Raw genomic sequence first — 23618 nt, forward strand, 5'->3', positions numbered from 1 at the left:
GTAGGTATTTCCGTTGTGAGTCATCCCTATCCCGGAGGACAGAGTAAAGAACAAGTCATGTAAGAGGTTTAATTTGGCTGATACCTGCTGCTTTGATTCATATAGTGGCAATAGAAGCAAAACAGCTACCTGGAAATCACAAAACACCTAAATTGATAAATAACTTTTTCTGAGCAATCAAATTGCTCTTTTCACAAAAGCGAACTGTCTTCCCTGTATCTACAGAGCTACTGATTTCCCATTGAGTTTCTTTTCAGAATCCCTGATAAATGTGGGGACATTATAGATACAGCATCAATTTTGGAGCACAGCCAAAGCAATGACAATACATATTTTTCTTTCTGTCTTTCCAAACAATCTGCTGTCACAGTCCCCACCCTGCAAAGCCTTTCTGCCCGTCATAGTGCTTCCTACACTGAGCCATCTCTACAACCAGTAGGAAATGTTGGCAGGATCAGGCCCTTGGTTTTTTTAAGCTATGAATATTGTCTTCTAAATCAGGGCAATCAAACATTGACTCTGTCTTTCTTCCCCTTTTCTCCTCAGGCTCAGTAGCTTGCTTGATATCCTAGTCTCAATGTCTGTCCTGATTGGCTACTCCATCACAACAGCCAGCTTTGTGCTTTATGTGGTAAAAGAACATCAGACCAAAGCTAAGCAACTGCAGCATATTTCAGGCATCGGTGTGACGAGCTATTGGGTGACCAACTTCATCTACGACCTGGTAAATTACTTAACTTTTATGCATGGAGAACAGGATTCTAGAGTGGAAAATCCCCACTTCTGTATTTAAAGGTTGTTACCTAGACTTAGTCATATCATCACTACCAAAAGAGCTAGGTATTGTTCTCAAAAGCATTACCGATTATTAATTGTGAACCATAACACTGGGGTATGTATAAAACTCAGCAGATTTATAAGAGATCAACCTGGCAAAGACCAAAACTTGGGTTAGTTTTTAACAAGTAGATGCCAAATTGCCTTTGAAGTTAGATTGCAGAGGTGGAATAATTGTTGTCATCCAGGACCTATACATCTGGGTAAGGCTTATGGACCTGTTCCTGCAGCTCCTATTCCCATGAGCAAGGGCTGCAGGATATGACCCTATCTTCAGAACTCTACTGCAGATGGTAGATACTTTTGGAACCTTCAGAATACAAGATCCTACATTTGTAAACATCTCTTGGCTGAGATTTGAGAGACTGGAAAAAGCCAACTGGTGGGTTAAGTAATATAATATATAAAGGTTTCCAAACTTCTAACGTCAGAGAAAAGTTATCTTCTGTTACTGTTAGTCAGGTCAGGGGTGATGTGCTGTATATATCTAGACATCTGCCTCAAAAGGATCCCACGCTTCTTTACATTTTTTGAAAAAGTCCCTTTCAGGATTCCATAGTCCTCTTTGTCTTTGTCTTATGGTTTGTGAGCCATTATGGTGCTCAGAGGTCACATTCTCAAGGTTTTCTCCTCAACCACAAAGTGCTGAGGTTCTCACCTAATTACAGAAGTTGGGGTTTTAAGAAAAACATCAAACATTGCAAGGATCATGACAAAATCATGACGACTGACAGTGCTGAAGATAATCTCAGTGGAGTGGCAATGAAACAGAACCTTTTCACCCAGTAGATGATTCCCCAGCTCATCTGAGTTGATGTTTATCTGACAGCACGAATTTGCTCTCTCTTTTGTAATGTTAAGGATTTCCCCCCACAAGTTTGTTTGGCTTGAAATTTAACTGATTCTTATTTTGGGTCATCATGATGTCAGAATTCTGGCATCCATTGTAAATGTTCTCCTTTTCATATAGCTTCCCCTCTCACCCCCATACACTAACACAAACTGGTCCCTCAGTCAGTTTCACACAGCTTGTGGCAGAAACTGTGCAGCAGAGTTTTTGGGCCGTGTCTACAGGGCAAGGGTTTTTTTTTTGTTTTTGTTTAGCTACTGGCACAACTGCCCTGTGCTAGGTTAGGGTGCTAGCCGGAGACATAGGAAACCTGGCTTCAGTGCCGTCCTCTGCCACAGACTGTGTGACCTGGCACAAGTTAGCCTCTCTGGGTATGTCTATACGGCAGCTGGGTAGATAGTGTGGAGCTAGCATGCTAAAAATAGCAGTGTGGATGTTGCTGCTTGGGCTAACCACCTAACCTCAAGGCTGAGAGGGCTTGAGCTTGGGAGGCCAGGCTGAGTGTCTGCCGGAGCTGCAATGTGCCTGCTCACAGCCATTTTTAGCATGCTATCTTGAGCCCTGTCTACCTGGTCTGGGAGGTTCCCGCCCAGCTGCCGTGTAGCCATACACTCTGTGCCTCAGTTTCCCCTCTGCAAAATGGCAATAATAGCACTGCCTTGCCTCACAGGGGTGTGGTAAGGGTACATTAATGACTGTGGGGCACTCAGGTGCCATGGTGGGAGGGACCATATGAAGCACCTATGACCTGGCTATCAGCATAGACACTCTTTAGGGCAGTGCAGCTTGAATGGTGCAGGTGCAGGTGCAGCTTACCTTGGCTTGCAAGCTGCATCAGCAGTGCAAATTGTGCTGTGCTGATGTCAATGTACCTACACTAGCAATTTGCAATGCAGCTACACTGCTGGCTAAATCCCAGTGGAGGCAAGGCCTTAATATTTCATTAACTCCACGTGAACCTCTGGGGATGGGAGCCAGGGCTGGCTACAGGCCCCAGCACACCAAGCACGTGCTTGGGGCGACATGCCACGGGGGACGCTTTGCCGGTTGCCGGTAGGGCGGCAGGCAGCTCCGGTAGACCTCCCACAGGCATGCCTGCAGAGGGTCCACTGGTCCCGCGGTTCCAGTGGACCTCCCGCAGGCATGCCTGCAGATGCTCCACCGGAGCCGCAGGATCAGTGGACCCTCTGCAGCCACGTCTGTGGGAGATCCACTGGAACCGCTGGACCAGCAAGCGGCAGAGCACCCGCCGTGGCATGCCACCGTGCTTCGGGCTGCGAAATGGCTAGAGCCGGCCCTGACAGGAGCCATCTTTTGGTTCTGTTTTTGTACAGCACCTAGCACAAGGGGGTCCTGGCCCATGAGTAGGGCTGCTGGGCACCACAGGAATAGGAATTATAACAGGCCCCCTAGGGCCAAATGTTCAGAGTTACCTGCTTAAGCCTGCTCACGGAGCTGGGCAATGGAACAAGCAGCTCCTGGTTGTGAGTGCAAACGAGGGATTTGAACACACCATAAATGTGGCCAGGTTTGAAGAACTGGCACTGAGTCACTAGTCATACACCTGTGACTGTGACTCTGGCCTGCCTCTGCTTTCATTCTCCGGGCTCTCACGTTGGTGCTACAGATTTTTAAATGAGCCTATTGAAATAGCCCTGGGGTTCTAACTGCAATCACTATTCAGCAGGCTGAAACTAATCCAGAGCTCTCAGCAACCGGATATTTCTCAGTGAACACCTACCAGCAAATTCTTTGAAATCCCAAAGTCGGGGAAACCAAGAAGCACTTGGGGCAGCTATTGTGTAGATCCCTGGCTTGACAGAGTATTGTAAACAGCAGAATGTGATTCTATAATAAGAAAGGCCCGGGACATTTCTCCTTCACATCTAGGCCTTTCATATCCACACTTCCTAGAGTTCAAAGCTGGGATGCTCCTGAGAGCCTCACAGAATGTATTCTCCTCTCCCACTGATGGACAGCTTACTGCACCTCTAGGGCAAAATTAAGACCTGGTGTCATTCCCTCCCCCATACAAGCTGCATGCAGCTCTATTAGAGTATTAATTATTCTGACTATGATACACTCTTTAATATCATTTCACAGGTTCTTTTTATGGTCCCGGTTGCCCTCTCAATAGGAGTTATTTCAGCTTTCCAAATACCTGCTTTCTTCACCGATAATAACTTAGTGGCTGTATTTCTTTTGATGATGTTGTTCGGGTAAGTGTGTGGCTCAGTTACTTGAAGATGACTCCATGGGGGGGAAATTTGCTTAGGGTTTGGAGTCCTGACCAAAGCTGTGCGACTCTCCCATCACTGCTACTAGGAATCCTCTCTCTTGGCAGAATTGGAGAGATGGCACTTGGTAAATGTTAACTAGTGAGCCTTCAAAGGGCTTGGGAGAGATGAGGCAAGAACTGTTACTCTCATTTTAGACAGGGGCAAACCAAAGGCAGCTTAAACTGTAAAGATTACAGAGACCCAAGACACAATGGCTGGGGTGAATGAGGCATGGTTGTCCTTATTTCCTGTTTACACAAACTTTACCCTAAAAGCAGCTCTAAATTTTCACAGCTAACACCAAAACCCAATATCCTCAAGGTCTCAGACACAACCTAGGTTGTAACTACACCTGACTGAAACTATTCAAATGTCAAACTATCAGTGATATTCCCAAATTTTAAAAAAAAATCAGGAAAATTTAGATAAATTTTGCCTTGTGTTTTTCTGAACAAGCTTGTTCAAATTTTTTAAATTTCAACCAAAAAAATATCAGGATAAAATTCACAAAATACTTTTTTCAACCAGCTCTCGCTGTAACTCAGCCCTTCCTGACACCCAGTCTGGTTCTCAGGAAGTATTTCTCTGCCAGAGTTAGAATTAAGCAGACAGGCATGGGGAGATAAGAACCCTGGATGGCTATGAGTCTTTCCTCAAAGTTTTCATTTTTAATTTGAATTGGGTCAGGATTACAAGGTCTTCAAGATCTTGACCTCAGCTAGTGTGGTTGCACAGTTTTCATTTGCCATGAATATGTGTCATCAACATTTCCCCCAAATTCAACCAGAAAGCTTTGATTTTTTTTCTTTCAACTTCCTGAGACACTGAAGTCCAAGGTCAGCCTGGAAGGAAGGATGGTCTGGTGGTTAGGGCACTGACCAAGGCTATGGGAAGCCACAATTCAAGTCCCTGGTCCACCACAGACATCTTCTGTGACCTTGGGCAAGTCACTGTGCCTCATCTGTAAAATGGGGATAATGATTCTCCCCTGCCTCAGAGCAGTGTTGTGAGGTTAACGGGTGAAGAGATCTGCTGAGGAAAGGCGCTACATGAGAAATAGGCATCATTATTACTATAATGACTCTACCCTCCTGTGTAGAAGTTCCTGAGCTGAATTATTTTGTTGCCGGTTTTCCCCACTCTTTAAATTACTTTCATATTGTCTCTGCTGCTGGTGACCTACAGATATGCAACGTTTTCATGGATGTATTTGCTGGCTGGGATCTTCAAGGAAACAGGAATGGCCTTCATAGTTTATGTCAGCATCAACTTGTCCTTTAGCATTAATACCATCATTACTCACTCGGTTGTGTTTCTACTGGCCCAGGAAAAGGCTACTGATCAGGTAAGAGCTCACTAATACTTTGGCCTTGTCTCCATGATGAATCAGTCCTCACTAATGGAGTTTAAATTCTAGTGCACACTAATGTGTTGCACGTTAACTGGCCTGGGTGGACCCTGCTGCTGGCATGCTCTGAAAGTTTCCGTGTGTATGCTAAGGTATCCCATTTTAACCAGTACTACTAATGCACCATGTAGAGAAGCCCTATGTTAACTCTTAGAAAACTGAGTGGTTTCCAAGTGCAACACATGTCGGGGCCTGAGTCAAAGGCTATTGAACTCAGTGGGAGTCTTTCCATTGATCTCAATGGGTTTTGGATCATACCCATGGACTTCCATTGTTTTTCAAGGTTTTGAGGGAGGTCAAGTAGGGGACATTACTCTAGAGATCTGGTGAGGTTCCCTATGTCCAAACATGGGGCAAGTGAGACTCTTTCTTCTCCATGTAATTTGCCCCCACCCCCCGCCACTCTGTGGTTAGGAACCAGGAGTGGAGAGAGAGGCAGATGGGCGTGGCCATCTTGGAGGGTGGAAACCAGATGCATGTGGGAGAGATCAGAGAATGAAAGAGGGCCCACATTTTTGGGAAAGATGATTGTATTCGAAGTTAAGTTCCTCCAGTGAAAATTACTGAGGCTGAGTACTCAGTGCCCCAAGGGCTACACCATGCCACTTTAACCATCAGACGAGCTTTCTTTCATCTAACTGTGAAACAAGTGCTCTCTACAATGGATTCCTGTCTGTGCAAAGGGAAAAGTGCCTTGAAGGCACTGATATTTCCCTAAAGTGAAGCACTGGTCTTTAATAGATCTGCTTCTCTTGTGCCTTAGAGAATCCGTCCTGGCTAAAACATAAGCTTTTTTGTTTGCTTATTACAAGAACAAGTTCTTAATTAAAAAACAAAAAGGAATTAGCCCTTGTCCTATTGTCAGGCAATACCTGTTTACCAGACCCTTGGATTGTGACATTTGTAGTTTTCTAGACACATCAATATGGAGCTGATCTCCTTCCATGCTAATTTGTTGCATATCCAATGTGCCATGTGTAATGTCAGTCATGTTCAGCAGTCTTCACTGCTCGTGTTAGCCAATAACAATATTATACAATAGCTCTTCACTGCTAGGCTCAGTGCTTGGCTGTTTGTCATGCATTAGCAATTCCCTGGGCCAAAAGTGTCTCCTTATAAATGGGCATGGAGCTGCTTGACCAAGCAGAACCGATGCACTTGTGCTACAGAAAGTGAGAACAAGGATTTGGGTGCTACTTGTGTCCCTTTGAGGTTCATGGGGGTGCCCTGCAATTCAGCATGCAGTGGGATGGATCCACAGCTCTGAGGCTCCATGGATGGGGAGCAAGGGTTAGCGCGGCTAGATAGCTACCCCAGCTTCATGAAGAACGCCAGCCTGCAACCTGCTTACTCAGCTTTCCCTCGCCTGGGCATTCCCTGCATCAGGAGAATTCCCAGGTGCAGCCTCAGAGCACCATTCCGGCAGCTGCCTGCTACCTGAGCAGTGCAAAGTAGCTGGAATAAGAGCCAAGGATCTGTACCAGGAAGTAGGATCACTGGGTGCCATTTCCAAAGCACCTAAGGGAGTTAGACACCAACTCCCAGTGACTTTCCCACCCTCAATGCCTTGCAATTGTGAAACAAACAGTTTCGGAGCTCTTTGCTGTTGATTTATCCATGGTGTGAGACATGCCAATAAGTCCAAACAGGCCTCAGTCCCAATGCTGTCCCAAGAATAAAGTCACAATGATCATTAGTGTTTCTCTTCTTTCAGGGCTTGCATAATCTCGCTGAAATCTTGAGGCATGTTTTCCTAATCTCTCCACAATTCTGCTTTGGATATGGCTTGATTGAATTGTCTCAGCACCAGGCGCTGATGGGCTTCTTAAAAGCCTACGGAGTGGATTACCCTGACAGAACCTTTGAGATGGACAGAATAAGCTCCAAGCTGCTTGGCATGTTTATCCAGGGCACTATATTCTTTGCAGTTCGGCTCTTAATGCATGACGGGATGATTCAGAAAGTCTGGTCTAGTATATTAGAGTAAGTAACATCTGTATTCCTACAAATGTAGATTAAAACAGAGCTCAGAGCTTTAGTCATTGACACTGTCACCATTAGCATTATTTTGCATAGCTCCATAAACTTACACAGTGCTGTGCAAACCCAGCGTAAGCTCTCTCTGCCGGCGGTTCCCATATCTGCCTGTGGTTATAGCGATGACTAATGGAAATGTGTCAAGTATCAGAGGGGTAGCCGTGTGTGTATTCACCCACGAAAGCTCATGCTCCAGTACGACTGTTAGTCTATAAGGTGCCACAGGACTCTTTGCTAATGGAAATGTGTGCGCCTTAATTTTTTTGTTGCACCTCCTTCTCTGTGGGCATTGTGGGTAATGGCTTACCTATCCTACTTCTGCACATGCTGGACAATTCTAGTCCCCGGGAGGGGAGAGGTATTCATTATTGTAATACCCACGTAGGCCTGTGAGTTCGATTTCAAAGAACAGGCCTGGCTGACTGTATCCATTCTGTGTTGGAAAGGCCATTTCAGATCTCCGGTGCCAAGGGATATTGATGGGTTGATAGGAAGAGTGGCCATGGGGTCAGCAGATCCAGAGCCCCTGCAATGCATTCGATGGCATCTTGAGCCCAAGCTGATTTAGGTTCACTTCATGCATGAGCTGCCCCCCAAATTCTAATAGTAAAAACTGTCACCAAAACTGAAAGCTGCCACGATGTAGGACCGACACCAAAAGCAATGCATTTGTTGAATACAAGGAAAAGCTTCATAAAGAAAAAACATTTGTTTTTAAGTTTCGTACATGGAATAATAATAGCAGAGAGTTTAAATTAATATAATGAGAGCATATAATAGGATCTTATTTCAGTTTTGCTGAAAAGACACTGAGTCCTCTGCACACGCAGATCCAGAATGTAAAATCACCTGTCTCCTACTCCTTCAGATTCCTGTTCGACAAAGTGCATGGCAGGCTACCGCTTCTGCTGGAGGCAGCTGATGAAGACAAAGATGTTCAGGCTGAGAGGGAGCGGGTTGAGTCTGGCCAAGCAGATATCGACGTGGTACAGCTCCAGAGCCTCACCAAGATCTACCATCTTCCTCTCAGAAGGATCATGGCAGTCAGAAATGTCAGCATTGGAATTCCAGCAGGAGAGGTAAGCAAACAGGCTATGGAATCAGAAGCCTATCCTATAGTAAAGGAAACTGAAAATGTCCTCCAAGCCACTTCCTTATTGTCTTCCCAATCCCTGCTTAAGACTCAGGAAGACCATCTGACAGCAGCTACGTAAGCGGTGAGCTGAGATACTACTTACTGGACAATAACTTGCTTTATTGGTACCTCATCCTTCCTTTCTTCCCTCTGGTATTTGTCACCTACATCTGTTGAGTATCACTGATTATTTGTATTATAGTAAAGCCCAGAGACCCCAGTTGGGATCGGAACCCCCTTGTACTAAGTATAGCATGGACATTGAGTGAGATGGTCCTTGCGTCAAAGGGTTTAAATAGACAAGACAAAGGAAAGGTGGGAGGGAAACTATGCTTTTCTAGAGAGTGAACTCCAGCAGGGACTGTCTTTTAACTGTGTGTTTATACAACGTCTAACACAATAGGGTCTTTATCATTGATGGTTTGTTGTCATGAATTTACAGTTATCATTAGACATGTACTCATGACTCTTTATTCACACAGCATTGGGCTTGGAAAGTGGGATGGCCAGTTGGAGAGGCAGTGTGGTCCAATGGATGGGACTAGGAGACCTGGGTTCTGTTCCTGTCTCTGCCACTGGCCTGCTGGGTGATCTCGAGCAAGGCCAGAATTGCTGAGATCCTAGTTTGACACCAACAGCCAGATTTGCAGAATGACTTAGCACTCTGGGTAAATGGAAGCTGACGCTTTTTGAAAATCTAGCCTATGATCTCAGTAGGGGAGATTTTCAAAGGCATAAATGGCAGATACACCCTAAATCCCATGGAAAGTCAGTGGAAATTAGACTCATAACAGCCATTTATGTATTTGACTCTTTCTCCCTCTATACCTTTGCTTCCTCTCCCATCGGTCTGTGTCTGCAGGACCAGGTCCTATGAATGGTACTAAGTGTCTATACAGTGACTATGTCTTACTATGGGTCTGTCTACGCTGCTGTAGGAGGTGTAATTTGAAGCACATGTAGACATACTGAGCTAGCTTTAATCTGGCTAGTGCAGGTACCAATAAGAGTGAAGCTGCAGCAGCAGCGGATTGCAAGAGTAAGATGATCAGGATTTGATCCTTCACATGGCCTACATATGAAAATGCACTTTGCAATAAAAGGAATGATAGTATTAAAGACCCATCCATTATTTCTTACTATATTAAACAGAGGAGCCTAATACGCACTGCAGTACACTGCCCAATAAACAACCACCATTATAATATTTATATGCACTTTGACTGCCTGAGCCTTTTCCATAATCTGTTTTGCTCAAGGGCTAGGGAAGGAGAAGTGACAAGGCGCATTGAGCACTCACTGCATAACAATACTTTAGCATTAAATGCAGCATGCTAAATGTCTCTCTTTCTGTCTCATAACCAGTGCTTCGGGCTGCTTGGAGTGAACGGCGCCGGAAAGACAACTATCTTTAAAATGCTAACAGGAGACATCGGGGCTACCAGTGGAAGATTGAGAGTCCGGGATCAAACTGGGTACGGAAGTGATGTATCAACAAGGCTATCTGGAAAAAAAATTGTCATTTACCCTAGCTCGAATGGATCAACAAAGCAAATTAAAAAGAGTTAGACTTAATAAAAAGCAGAAAATTCAACCATTTTAAAATACTATATTTAATTCCTCGGGTCTTCAGTCTCATTTCACTGACAAATTTTTATGCTGGTGCAACTCCACTGGTGTCAATGGAGTTTCTCCTGGTGTACACCACTGTGAGATCAGAATCTGGCCCTTAGTCATTAAGAGCCTGATTCTGTCACCCTTTCTCTTGTTGAATAATGTCACATTCCACAACTAGTCCCACTGAAATCAGTGGGTCTGATGATGGAGTAAAGTGCTACTAGACATGAGTAAGGCTGCGATTCTGTCACAGAGGTCACAGTCATGGATTCTGTGACTTTCTGCGACCTTCATAGCTTCTTCCCAGGGTCCAGTTGCAGTAGCCGCTGCTGGAGTGGCCCCACGACCAGCCGCTCAGGCAGTCCTCGGGGCCAGCCACACTGGCTGCTGCTTGGGCGGCCCTAGGCAGCTGGCCCTGGGGATCACCCAAGCAGCGGTCCTTTGGGTGGCTGGAGCAAAGACCCCAGGGACTGCTGGAGCAGCAGCGGTCCTGGGGGTGGCCAGAGCAGTGGCCCTGGAGGCTGTCAGGAAAGCAGTCTCTGGGGGTCTTGGAGCAACAGGCCACTGGGGGAAGTCAGCCTCCACAGCTGTAGAAGGAGCTCCTCAGAGCAGAGATTTCTCATCACGGGTATTGATAGTAAAAGTCATGGACAGGTCACAGTCTGTATATTTTTCTTTATTGCCTGTGACCAGTCTGTGACTTTTACTAAAAATACTCATGACTAAATCTTAACCTTAAACATGAGTAAGGCTGCTGGAAACTGGCCCATCAAAACTACCGGAGGGATGGGCAGTGTGAGGTACTACTCAGTGTGAGACACACAATCCTTCCTTTTAAGAGCTAAGAACGTCAGATCTGCACAGGACTTTATATTATGAACTAAACGCATTCCTGCCCCGGTGAGGGCTACATTTCCCCCTTTCCTTCCTGTTTAATAGAGCATGTATGAGACTTATGAAGTGTTTATAAAATGACCATTCACCTTTCCTGATCCAGATCCCTGAGTGACATTGATGACACCCACTGGTCGCTCTTTGGCTACTGCCCTCAAGAAGATGCCTTGGATGACTTGCTGACGGTGGAAGAGCACATGTATTACTATGCTCGGCTACACGGCATCCCAGAGAAACAGATTAAAGGAGTGAGTAGACCCATATGACTGAAGAGTCCCTTGGAATCCAGTCAAGTCAGTGAGAGTCTTTGCATTGACTTCAGTGGTCTTGATCAAGGGCGTTATGTGTAATAATAAACAATGTGGATGACAATCATGAATTTCCAACCTGGGACTCCCTTGCTTTGTGGCTAGACGGATGTGGGGTGGTCACAGAACTTGAAAGTTTCGTAACACGGGGGCATGGTATGGAACTGACTTAGAACTGGGCAATGCTGTTAAAACTCTCCCTACGCAGTCATCTGTGCAAATACTCCCATTGGCTTCAATAGTAAGTGTTTACAAGTTCAAGTCCTAAATGAAGAAGGGAAGCTGGGATTTGTAAGCAGGATTAGTCAAGGTTGTGTCCCCAATGTATTTATCCCAAGGGGTCTTCATGAAATCGTTGAACTCCTATGTATTTTAACAGGTATTTCAAACCAAGTCTCCACACTTCAAAGACTTCTGTGGAGTGAAACTCAACCTGGCAGCAATATGCTATTTCAAAGGACATTTAAGTATAGTATCTGAACTGCCAGAGACTGGGACTAGATCGCTACCTGATGTAAATCAGTGTAGCTCTGTTGAAGTCATTGGAGCTACACTAATTTGCACCTATTGAGGATTGGGTCCTGAATTGTTGGCAAATACATACCTGTTCCAGATATTCTATGGTTGGTCTAATTCTCATTGTAAACCAAGTTTTTATTATTATTATTATTTGTACCCACAGATTGTACATCAGCTTCTTCATAGACTTAATCTGATGCCGTACAAAGACAGAGTCACCTCAATGTGCAGCTATGGCACTAACAGAAAGTTATCGACTGCTCTGGCCCTCATTGGTAATCCATCAATTCTATTGCTGGTAAGAAATCAGAAATTTTGGGATGAAAAGATCTGTAGCTTTTAAGGCCAGAAGGGACCATTTTATCATCTATTCTGACCTCCTGTCTGTAGCCTTGGATAAGTGTAGAGTGCAAATTTCATCAGTCGCTCATAACAAGTTCTTTTACTCAGCAGCTACGTAAGAAATGTTGCTGAGTTGAAGATTGGTGAAGCACACACAAACTTTGGACTTTAGTTAGTACAGACAAATATAAGTGAAATGATAGAAAAATTAATATGCATAAGTACAGTAAAGTGGTTCACTGCATTGTGCATACTTGCAATGGAGGCCATTAGAAGTGAAGATGGAAAGAAAAGTAAGTGGAGGTCACCATGAGTGGTGATGATGGTTTTGGCTGTCGCTTATGCTGTCATTCTGATTATCCCAGTTGAAGGTTGGATTTACACCTTATTTGATATCTCGGACTTTCTTCCCCTGAACACCCACACATGTCCCATGACCATGGTTAGATCATTTTCTGGCCTTTGGTCCATTTTTGGTTGTCCGGGAAACCAAAATTGGTGTTATGATTGTTGACATAGCTTTTTGCATTAATACCTTTTCCCAGAATTTCCAATATATTAATGAAGTTAACCTCATGGTTACACATACTAAAAATCCCCTAGAAGTTCATTAGCATTCCATCAATTTGTTCTTTGCTGTGCACTTGTGTATTATAATGCATTCATTGCTAAATCTTATAATCCTCGGTCGCTTGCCTCATAACTTCTGTAGGATGCGGTCAGGGGTTCACAGGTCAACATGTATAACAAAGGGCATGAGATTTCACCCAGTTACCCCTGTACTGAGCCCAATAATAGATTCATAGACTTTAGGGTCAGAAGGGACCAATGTGATCATCTAGTCTGACCTCCTGCACAAAGCAGGCCACAGAACCCTACCCATTCACTTCTATAACAAACCCTTAACCTATGTCTGAGTTATTGAAGTCTTCAAATTGTGGTTTGAAGACCTCAAGATGCAGAGAATCCACCAGCAAGTGACCCATGCCCCACGCTGCAGAGGAAGGCGAAAAACCTCCAGGGCCTCTGCCAATCTGCCCTGGAGGAAAATTCCTTCCCGACCCCAAATATGGTGATCAGCTAAACCCTGAGCATATGGGCAAGACTCACCAGCCAGCACTCAGGAAAGAATTCTCTGCAGTAACTCAGATCCCATCCCATCCAACATCCCATCACCGACCAATGGGCATACTTATCTGCTGGTAATCAAAGATCAATTGCCAAAATTAAGCTATCCCATCATACCATCCCTTCCATAAACTTATCAAGCTTAGTCTTAAAGCCAGATATGTCTTTTGCCCCCACTACTCCCCTTGGAAGGCTGTTCCAAAACTTCACTCCTCTAATGGTTAGAAACCTTCGTCTAATTTCAAGTCTAAGCTTCCTAGTGTCCAATTTATACCCATTCGTTCTTGTGTCTACATTGGTACTAAGCTTAAATAATTCCTCTCCTTCCCTAATATTAATCCCTCTGATATATTTATAAAGAACAAGCATATCCCCCCTCAGCCTTCTTTTGGCTAGACTAAACAAGCCAAGCTCTTTGAGTCTCCTTTCATATGACAAGTTTTCCATTCCTCGGATCATCCTAGTAGCCCGTCTCTGAACCTGTTCCAGTTTGAATTCATCCTTCTTAAACATGGGAGACCAGAACTGCACACAGTATTCCAGGTGAGGTCTCACCAGTGCCTTATATAACGGTACTAACACCTCCTTATCTTTGCTGGAAATACCTCGCCTGATTCATCCTAAAACTGCATTAGCTTTTTTAATGGCCATATCACATTGGCAGCTCATAGTCATCCTGTGATCAACCAATACTCCAAGGTTCTTCTCCTCCTCTGTTGCTTCCAACTGATGTATCCCCAATGTATATCTAAAATTCTTATTATTAATCCCTAAGTGCATGACCTTGCACTTTTCACTATTAAATTTCATCCTATTACTATTACTCCAGTTTACAAGGTCATCCAGATCTTCCTGTATGATATCGCGGTCCTTCTCCGTGTTAGCAATACCCTCCAGCTTTGTGTCATCCGCAAACTTTATTAGCACATTCCCGCTTTTTGTGCCAAGGTCAGTAATAAAAAGGTTAAATAAGATTGGTCCCAAAACCGATCCTTGAGGAACTCCACTAGTAACCTCCTTCCAGCCTGACAGTTCACCCTTCAGTATGACCCGTTGTAGTCTCCCCTTTAACCAGTTCCTTATCCACCTTTCAATTTTCATATTGATCCCCATCTTTTCCAATTTAACTAATAATTCCGCATGTGGAACCGTGTCAAATGCCTTACTGAAATCGAAGTAAATTAGGTCTACTGCATTTCCTTTGTCTAAATAATCTGTCACCTTCTCAAAGAAGGGGATCAGGTTGGTTTGGCACGATCTACCTTTAGTAAAACCAATAAGTTGTGTTTGACTTAAGCATTTCTTCTGGAAAGGCATCAGGTCTTCATTTGAAGACATCAAGAGATGGAAAATCCACCACTTCCCTTGGTAGTTTGTTCCAATGGTCACTGACAAATTTGTGTCTTATTTCTAATTTGAATTGATCTGTTTTTTACCTTCCAGCCATCAGTTCTTGTTATGCCTTTCTCAGATAGATTAAAGAGCACTTTAGTTCCCACTTTATTCTCCTCAGGAGGGTACTTATACACTGTAAGCAAGTCACCTCTCAATCTTCTTTTTGATAAGCTAAACAGATGGAGCATTTTAAGTTTCTCACTCGAAGGTATTCTTTGTTCCTGTCTTCAAATTATTTTGTGGCTCTTCTCTGCACCCTGTCCAATTTTTCAATAGCTTTTTTAAAATGTGGACACCAGAACTTTATGAAGTATTCCAGGCATAAGGGTTCTCAAACTTGGGCCATGGCTTCTTCAGGGTAAGCTGCTGTTGGGCCGTGAAATGCTTTGTTTACCTGAGCGTCCACCGGTACGGCCACTTGCAGCTCCCACTGGCCGTGGTTTGCCATTCCCAGCCAATGGGAGCTGCAGGAAGCAACGTGGTCCAGGACACTACTTCCCACAGCTCCCATTGGCTGGGAACGGCGAATCACGGCCAGTGGGAGCTGCGAGTGTCCGTACCTGTGGATGCTCAGGGAAACAAAGCGTCTTGCGGCCTGCCAGAGGCTTACCCTGAAGAAGCCAGGGCCCAAGTTTGAGAACCCCTGGTCTAACCAATGCTGTATAAAGAGATCATTATCCTCCTGACTGTACATGTCTGAAATGCCCCTACTTCAATCGAGCAGCAGTAGAGAGAAATCCAGAGGCTCTGCATGCGTGCTCCTTCACAGGTACCATATTGTGTTTACCTATTGCTCTGAAAGGGAAAGAAACTGAAATTGCTATCACACTGTTCCATACTTATTATCTCTCTACAACTTCCATATCAGATTTAAGATGAGATCACGCGCTCCATGGTATAGCAAGAATGGGATGAAAGGAGCAGATAGCTTGTACCAGTGGCCCCAAACTGCCATGGGGTGAAAAACAGAACCAGAACAGTAGTGTCTCTTTAAGATACAATCTAGAAAGCATATATCTCTTGCCATGTGAAGGATATTACAATGTTTCACCTAAATGTAGCTTAACATTTTCTTCTTACATTATACTGGAGTTTTGCTCTGAAGTAGCTTCATAACTGAAATGTTCTCTTTGTTCAAACTGCCATTTGCTGTTGTCAAAGAGATGCCTCAAGCAGTCAGTCTGGCTTTGACATAAGAGTCACAGATGTTTCTCTCTTGAGGGATACCCACAAGTTTTCATCACCCTTTCCTGAGCTGGGAAAGGATGCACACACAACATTCCATACATGCACACCCAAAGTCGCAATTTGGATTTCCCAGTGAGGCTTTTCAGCTTGCAGTTCTCTAAGAGATAGCCCTTGCACACCAAGTTTAGTTAACCCAGCATCCAGAAGTGACCAATGTTTAAATTACCTCCATATTGCCTAAGCAATTGTTTTTATCTGCCCCTTCTCCTGCTCCTGTTGGCCTCATGCTCTGCTTTCCTCAACAAGCCTCACCTGGCCTTTCAGGATTAAATCAGTGCAATTAGCCCCAGTCTTTTCTGCCTAATTGTTGTTAAGGCAACCAACCTTATTCCCACATGTCAGCACTCTTTGGGCTCATAGGAAAAAAAAGGAAATGTTTCAGCATAAATAAACATAACAGAGAAGGGAGGAAAACCAAGACAAGATGATCTTTCAGACTCTGTTCATATCACATTCACTCAGTCACACCATAGGCAATGTAAGTCTTTTAAACTACAGAAACTAACCCCACAAAGTACCAGACCACCCTGCCACCGCTGTGTTGTAAATTCTGCAATACTTGGACATCAGTTTTCCAAACACTGGGCTAGATGGGCACAGCTTTGATTTACACCCGTTGAAGAGCCACCTGTAAATTTAGATCATTCCTTCTAAGTTTAGCTTCTCTTTTTACCTATAAAATCTCAATAAAAAGGGAGAAGAGGAGCACAAGTTGCTTTTTGAACAAAATCTGTTTTCTTTCTGCTTCGTATAATACATTGTCACCAACAATAACCATTCTACAATAGGAAGCTGGCTGGCAATTTTGTTGATGATGAATGAGGTGGGGCAGAACATACTGTTAGTCATCTGTAGCTTATTGTCTGTGGAAACCTGAAGACAGAAAACTTGTTTGTCCGTAAATGAAGTCGATATTACCCAGAAGACAGATGGGTGTGGAGATGAAGTGCAGTCTGGTATTACCTCCTGTTTGGATCAGAGCTACAATTTATTAATAAGTTGGTGTTATTTATAGAAGTGTGAAATAGAACAGAGGAGGTTTATCTGTGGCACCTCAGAGTCAGTTTTGTTCTGGGAAAAGTAAGGCTGAGGTTTTCAAGTTAATTGATTCAAAATTAATGGGAAGTGGATTTCCAAATCCTCTCGGCAGCCGAAGGGTTTGTAAATTAGTTTAATGTTCGGATAAGGTCCTTAGCAGTGGAGAGGGCTGTGCCACAAGCCTTCTGTGTGAATTTGGACAAGTCATTTCCGCTCTGTGTCTGTTTAGTTTGTAAGCTCTTTGGATAAGAGACTTCCTCTTAGTCTGTGTTTGTACAACGCCTGGCACAAGGGGGTCCCATCCTAGGCACTATCATCATACATAAAAATAATACAGACCAAAAGCGCCATATAAGAGCAAAGTGGTTGTATTGATATTTGTAGTGTCGGTAATGACAATTCTAAACAGAGAGCAGATATGGACATGAACAGAAATGACATTTTCTTTACTATTTAAACTTACAATCTGGGGGGGGGGTGTTATTTTTTAAAGGATGAACCAAGCTCTGGAATGGATCCTAATGCTAAACGACACCTTTGGAAAATCATCTCTGAGGAAGTACAGAACCAATGTTCAGTGATACTCACTTCCCACAGGTAGAGTTTACTGGCTGCCGTTATGCTTTATTAAGCCCAAACTAAAACCGCACATTGGAACACCCTAGAATTTTGGGGGCACTGAAATTTAAACATACTTCCAGTTCCAAGTTTTCCAAGTCTGAATAATGGACTGAATCATAAGAACATAAGAGTGGCCATACTGGGTCAGACCAAAGGTCCATCCAGCCCAGTATCCTGTCTACTGACAGTGGCCAATGCCAGGTGCCCCAGAGGGAGTGAACCTAACAGGTAATGATCAAGTGATCTCTCTCCTGCCATCCATCTCCATCCTCTGACAAAAAGAGGGTGGAGATGAATCACAGCTGAATCACAGCAGCAGCAAATGTATCTGGATCAAGATTATGCTGCTTGAGCCCATCTTTAGTAACATCTACCTGCAATAACATGCAATATGAAAATCCAGGAAGATCTTCCAGGAAGTGTTCAGCACTTCCTGGAAATGTGTGATTGCTCTGCATTGAACAAATCCTGGGCCCAAATCCCCGGAGGTATTTAACGCCCTTAAATACGGTCCTGGACCCTCCCTATCCTAGTGGAGTAGGAGCCAGCTAGAGATTTGAGGTGATTGAGATGATGAGTTACAGGTTAATTTCCTGTGTAGCTCATGGGAAACCATTAATGCTCTGGCCATTAGAGTGTCTTTTATTCCCATTCAGTGACTCTATAGAGCATGAGTGGCCAAACTTACTGATCCTCCAAGCTGCATATGACAGTCTTCAGAAGTTCAAGAGCCAGGGTGCACCTTGGGGCTTCTGCTCCGTGGAAGGCACTTGCTCCGGCTTGGGGCTTCAGCCCCACTCCTGCTGAAGCCCCGAGCCATGGGAGGTGCACCCCGTCGGGAGGAAGCCCCAAGAACCCCCCTCCCCACAGTGCAGAAGCCCTTACATCACCATCCTGTTGCAAGGCAGAGATCCTGAGCTCCGCACCACTCAGTCTGGTAGGTGGAGAATTGTGGGAAGCAGCAGGAGCAGGGACTCCGTGAGCTGCACTTTAACTATAAAACGAGTCACAGTTTGGCCACTCCTGGTATAGAGTTTCTCTGTTTGCTTTTCAGCATGGAAGAATGTGAAGCTCTCTGTACCAGGCTAGCTATTATGGTGAATGGACGTTTCCAGTGCCTTGGCTCTTTGCAGCATATTAAGAGCAGGTCAGTAAAATGTATCTTCTCTCCTTTCACTATATTGCATTTAGAGCCAGATGCCCAGCTAATGTAAAGCAGTGGCTCTTCACTGAAGGCAACTGAAGTATGCTGGTTTACGTCAGCTGAGGATCTCACTGTGTGTACTCAAGGCATTAGCATGTAGTGAACAAACCATGGACGTCACTGAAAGCCTTTCTGCTTTTTGTTTCTGGGACTCTGTGGTAAATAGTGATGGGGGGCTGGCTGGCAAACAAGCGTTCTGTTTTGTGACGAATGTCAGGGTTTTGGCACTGGGTTTCATTCTGCAGCTGAACAAACCCAAAGCTTTTCATCATGTCTGAGAGTGAGAGAGACCCACCCCAGCCTAGCCAACACTCAGTTGTAATGAGGGGGACCAAGTTCAAGTGCCTGTTCCACAACAGGCAGATCAGGGACTTGAACCAGGGTCACCCCCATCCCAAGTGAGTGCTCTAGCCACTTGGTTTCTCTGGGGAGCCCTCTCTCCCTCTGCCACCCAGGACCTGAGAGGAGTCTACAAATCAGCACTTGCCAATGAAAAAATATTTTGTTAAGAAATTCTCAACCAGCTCGCTCAATAATGCATGTTCAGCCTCCATGAAGCTTTTGTTCAGTGTTTGAGAGGCATGTGCCTCTACCCAGATGATACAATAACTTGGTCGACTTTAATATAGAAATTAAAAACATATGATGATGATGAACTTCATGGCTTACTAATGATCACCCTGACTGGATTGCTGATCCAGATTTATTCCTAGTGTGATGCTGTTGACCTCACTGGAGATATTCCGGGGCTGGATTTGTTTCACAAGAGCTCCCAGCAAGGCTACTTGACTCTCTGTGTCGGTTCCGTACCTGCTGTGCAGCATTCATTCTGCTTTCCTGTCTAGGTTCGGAAGAGGATTCACTGTGAAGATGCACTTGATGAGCAGTGCGGTCAGCACGGAGGCTCTGACGGACTTAATGCAGTCCCACTTTCCAAATACATGCCTGAAGGTAAGTAGGATAGATCAGATCAGATGCTGGGGGAGCTGAGAACGGGATCCCATCTCAGACATGTTATATTCACCATTGATATCTTGTAAGCTTCTTCTGACCACAGCTTTGACTCAGCAATAGCTGCCCAGAGCATTATGCTCTCAGAGCATAAGGGAATTGCACACCCAACTCTCTCTTCCAAAGCAGAGGCAAGGCTCAGATTTACAGAGCTGACAAAAGGGTTTGGACACCGAGGTCCAATTAAATTTAGTGGAATTAGAGCATCCAGATTTCCTAGGTGGCTTTAAAAACACAGCCAAATGGTGACTGTGAGCATGCAAGAGAGGAGTCTAATCCGGCAACTCCAGACTCACTTGAGTAATCCCATTGATGTCAGTGCTACAGAAGGCTGTAGCTGTCTAGCTCCACTTGTTTTCAGAGGGAGCTGGGATTATTCAGTGCCTCTGGTAATAGAATTACATTGGCATCAAAGTGGAGTGACACAGTGTTGAAGCAGGACCAGCCAACCCTCTAGCTTAACCCCAACTTTCAAAGTCATTCATCCAAACTACAAATTGGAAATACCACATCTTCCCTGAAGACCCTAGTCCGTCATGCACTTTAGTCTTCCCCAAAAGCCTAAGATAATAGAAGTTTTAGTTGGATCCTCAGATAGATTCCAGAATATACCTGATATTTGTTGCACAACAATGTTTCCCATGCAAGAAATTTCTTCTCTAGCTTTCTCAGTCTTCACCGAGATATTACAGAGTGGACTAACTAGCCTGTCAGCTGGGGAGTAGCTTTACCAGCCAGAGAAGGGAAATAAAGCTCCAGACCCCTATCTTCCTAAGGCCCATTCCTCAGAGCTTGTTTATTCACCACCAAAGAGTACCACAAACATAAAGCAGCTCACTGGAAACACATGAGGCCAGCAGTCCTCAAAGTGTGGATTGTGACCCCAAACTGAGTTGCGACCCCATTTGGATGGAGTCACCAGGGCAGAAAGACCCAACCCAGAGCTCTGGGGTTGGTGATGGGGCTGAAACCCTAAACCACAGCTTTAGAGGAGGCAGTGGAGGGGCAGAACCATTTTTTATTTAAAATACTAACTATTCTGAGTAACCCAGGGCACTGGAGTTATGCAGTAATTTTTCTTGTCAGAATGGGGTCGCAGTGTAATGAAGTTTGAGAACCGCTGCACTAGGCAGTCATTGCCCATAGGCTTTTCTCAGTTGAGAGAGTCAGAAAGGGAGAAGACACATCCTCCCGCTTAATTCCATTTTGAGTCAGCTTCCCCTACCTTTTTATGTTGCACCCAAGCAGCTGTATGACCTGCTGGGACCTGTTAACCTTTTACAGCCTGCATATGTTACCTTGACTTTATCACACTGCTCTTCTTCCCACAGGACCGGCATCTCAATACGGTAGAATATCACGTGCCTGTCTCCGCAGGAGGAGTAGCAAACATATTTGATCTTCTGGAAACCAACAAAATCGCCTTCAAAATCAGGCACTTCTCAGTGAGTCAAACCACTCTAGAGGAGGTAAGACATTCCGCATATGTTTCAGATGTGAACTGGTTACCAGGCACATTGGACCGGATATTGAAAGGGGTTTCATTCCGCTCTCCTTTTCAGCGCACACACCTGCACGTGCATTTTCTAGCACTTCTGTCTCCAGTGCTGGAAAAATGCACAAGCAAAGTTGTGTGAAAACATGGCCCAAAGGACGTAGTCTGCCCTCAGTCATGCTGGTGCAGTGCTGTTGATACATAGGTGTAAATGAAGGCAGAATTTCAACCCACATTTTTCAGAACTGAAGGGTGGTCTTGTGGGTAGGGGCCCAGATTGGCAGTCAGGAGCTGTGGCTTCAGTACCTGGCCCTGCCATTGACTTCAGAAGTTATTCCCTCTCTCTGTGTGCCTCATTTCCCTATCGGTAAAACGCGGATGATATTATTCCTTTCTCCCAGCTTTTGCTTGTTTGTTTAGACTGCCAGCTCTGTACGGCTGCTCTCTTCTTAGTATGAACTAGATCTTCAGCTGATGTAGGTTGCCATAGCTCCATGGACACTTCAGTGAAGTTATGTCAACATATGCCAGCCAAGGATCTACCTCTCTATTTATTTATATAATTGGGCCCTGATCTCAGTTGGGGCTTCTAGATTCTGCTATAATACTCATTTTGTTTATGATTATTTGTGACGTGGTGCCATAGTTACGTTCCCTCCATTTTCACTTCAAAACTTTTTTCACCAGTATACAAATATGGTAGGAAGATCCCAAGTCTAAGGGCTACTTTGAGTTATGCCTGCTAGGACCATCCCATTGGCAGGGACTAGCTGGAGCACTAGGCTCTGCAGTCGTGCCCCCAAGGTGACCCACTTTTAGTCCCGGTGGTGTGGGGTGAACTGGAGCTATCTTGTTTTTATGCCACCCTGGGATTCCCCTGTGACAGGCAAATCCTTAACTGATCCGATAGGGCAGATGTCCAGCCCCTTTTTGCCACCAGAGTAGTGCAAAATGAAAGGATCTGGAAGCAAATCTATTACCCTGCAATCTCAGATCCTATTCTGAGAGCAAATTGTGTGTGTAGATGTGCGTAATAGGGTGTGTGTGTATAATGGTGGGAGGTGTGTATATAATGTAGCTGTGTGTGTATGGATAGGGTGTGTACACACATCTAAATATATAGGTAGATGTGTGTATAGGTATACATGCATATATATAAAATATGCAGCAAAGCTGGGCTTTGCAAAGCAGCCCAAGACATGTAAGTGCCGCAATCTCATTTGGGATCTAGCTCTTTCAGACCCCTTTTGGAAATCCCATCCCAAACACAGAATCCCTCCCTCCCAGGGCTATGGTCCATGGCGGGGGGAGGCATTTTTTTGTCCATTTCTTGACTTCTTTTTTTAGGTTTGTCACATAACAAATATTTTCCTTTAAACTTCTAGGTTTTCATCAACTTTGCCAAAGATCAGACTGGGGCTGACAGCGCAGATGCGAGTACAGATGTAGGCTCAAACTGCTCGGATACAAGTAGCCAAGATACCAACATAAATGCCACCTGTTAAAGGGATATTGCAGTGTTAAAAAAAAAAACATATTTTTCTAAACGATGTGTTTTTTTTTACTTATTTTGTTATTAGTAACCTGGTAAACATGTAAACCTGGCGTATCAGATTGGTCTTGCCCCAGTCGTACAGTTCTTGTTCTAGGTTTATTTTATATCTATATTGCAAAGTTGGTGACATCTCCTGATACTTGCTGTTCAAATACTCTGGAAACTCTTCGCCATTGGCTGTCACCAAGAAGACCAGTGGGGGATAGAGTGGAACAGTTGCTCTGGAGTCAGGGACATCAGTGAGGAGGACAGGACTGTCCTCAGATGCTAGCTGGGCTCCCAGGAAACCTGGGGTTCAATTTCCTGCTTTGCCACAGACTTCCTGTGGGACCTTGAGCAAATCACTTGAAATGTCAGTCAAACTGAGGTTTAACAACATTTCCCTGTCCCCCAGAGGTATTGTGAGTCTGGATACGTCAAAGGTGGTGATACTCCAGCAGTGGGGTCCATCTTAGATAGCTCTGTAAAGCTTTTCTCTGCATGTGGATTATGTCAGTATTAATACAGTTATTTAAAATTCATGCTTCTGTTGTTTTTGTTTGTCTCTGTAGTTTGCACCAATTCTGCATGATCCCTAGTACAGATCTCCCGGTCCCAGGCAATTTCCCCCTACCAATACTCCACAGCTCAGCAAACCCAACAGCCTGGACCACAGGAAGCATTGTGCCTAGCAAAATTGCCCAGTCACATTCCAGTT

General features: G+C 44.5%; 1 protein-coding gene across 1 annotated transcript in view; it reads left to right on the forward strand.

Moving 5' to 3' along the window:
- ABCA12 (ATP binding cassette subfamily A member 12) overlaps positions 1-23387 on the forward strand; it is a 129011-nt gene extending 105624 nt beyond the window's left edge. The window contains exons 41-54 of the mRNA XM_030579999.1: positions 5-59; positions 547-724; positions 3791-3906; positions 5152-5311; positions 7089-7357; positions 8280-8490; positions 9912-10021; positions 11161-11305; positions 12048-12182; positions 17529-17632; positions 18711-18803; positions 19706-19811; positions 21203-21340; positions 22752-23387. Of these exons, the coding sequence (XP_030435859.1) occupies positions 5-59; positions 547-724; positions 3791-3906; positions 5152-5311; positions 7089-7357; positions 8280-8490; positions 9912-10021; positions 11161-11305; positions 12048-12182; positions 17529-17632; positions 18711-18803; positions 19706-19811; positions 21203-21340; positions 22752-22871 (1940 nt within the window). The 3' untranslated portion in view covers positions 22872-23387. The remainder of the gene's footprint in view (positions 1-4; positions 60-546; positions 725-3790; positions 3907-5151; positions 5312-7088; positions 7358-8279; positions 8491-9911; positions 10022-11160; positions 11306-12047; positions 12183-17528; positions 17633-18710; positions 18804-19705; positions 19812-21202; positions 21341-22751) is intronic.
- The last annotated feature ends 231 nt before the right edge of the window (positions 23388-23618 follow it).

The sequence above is a fragment of the Gopherus evgoodei genome, chromosome 11, assembly GCF_007399415.2.
Source record: "Gopherus evgoodei ecotype Sinaloan lineage chromosome 11, rGopEvg1_v1.p, whole genome shotgun sequence".
NCBI lineage: Eukaryota > Metazoa > Chordata > Testudines > Testudinidae > Gopherus > Gopherus evgoodei.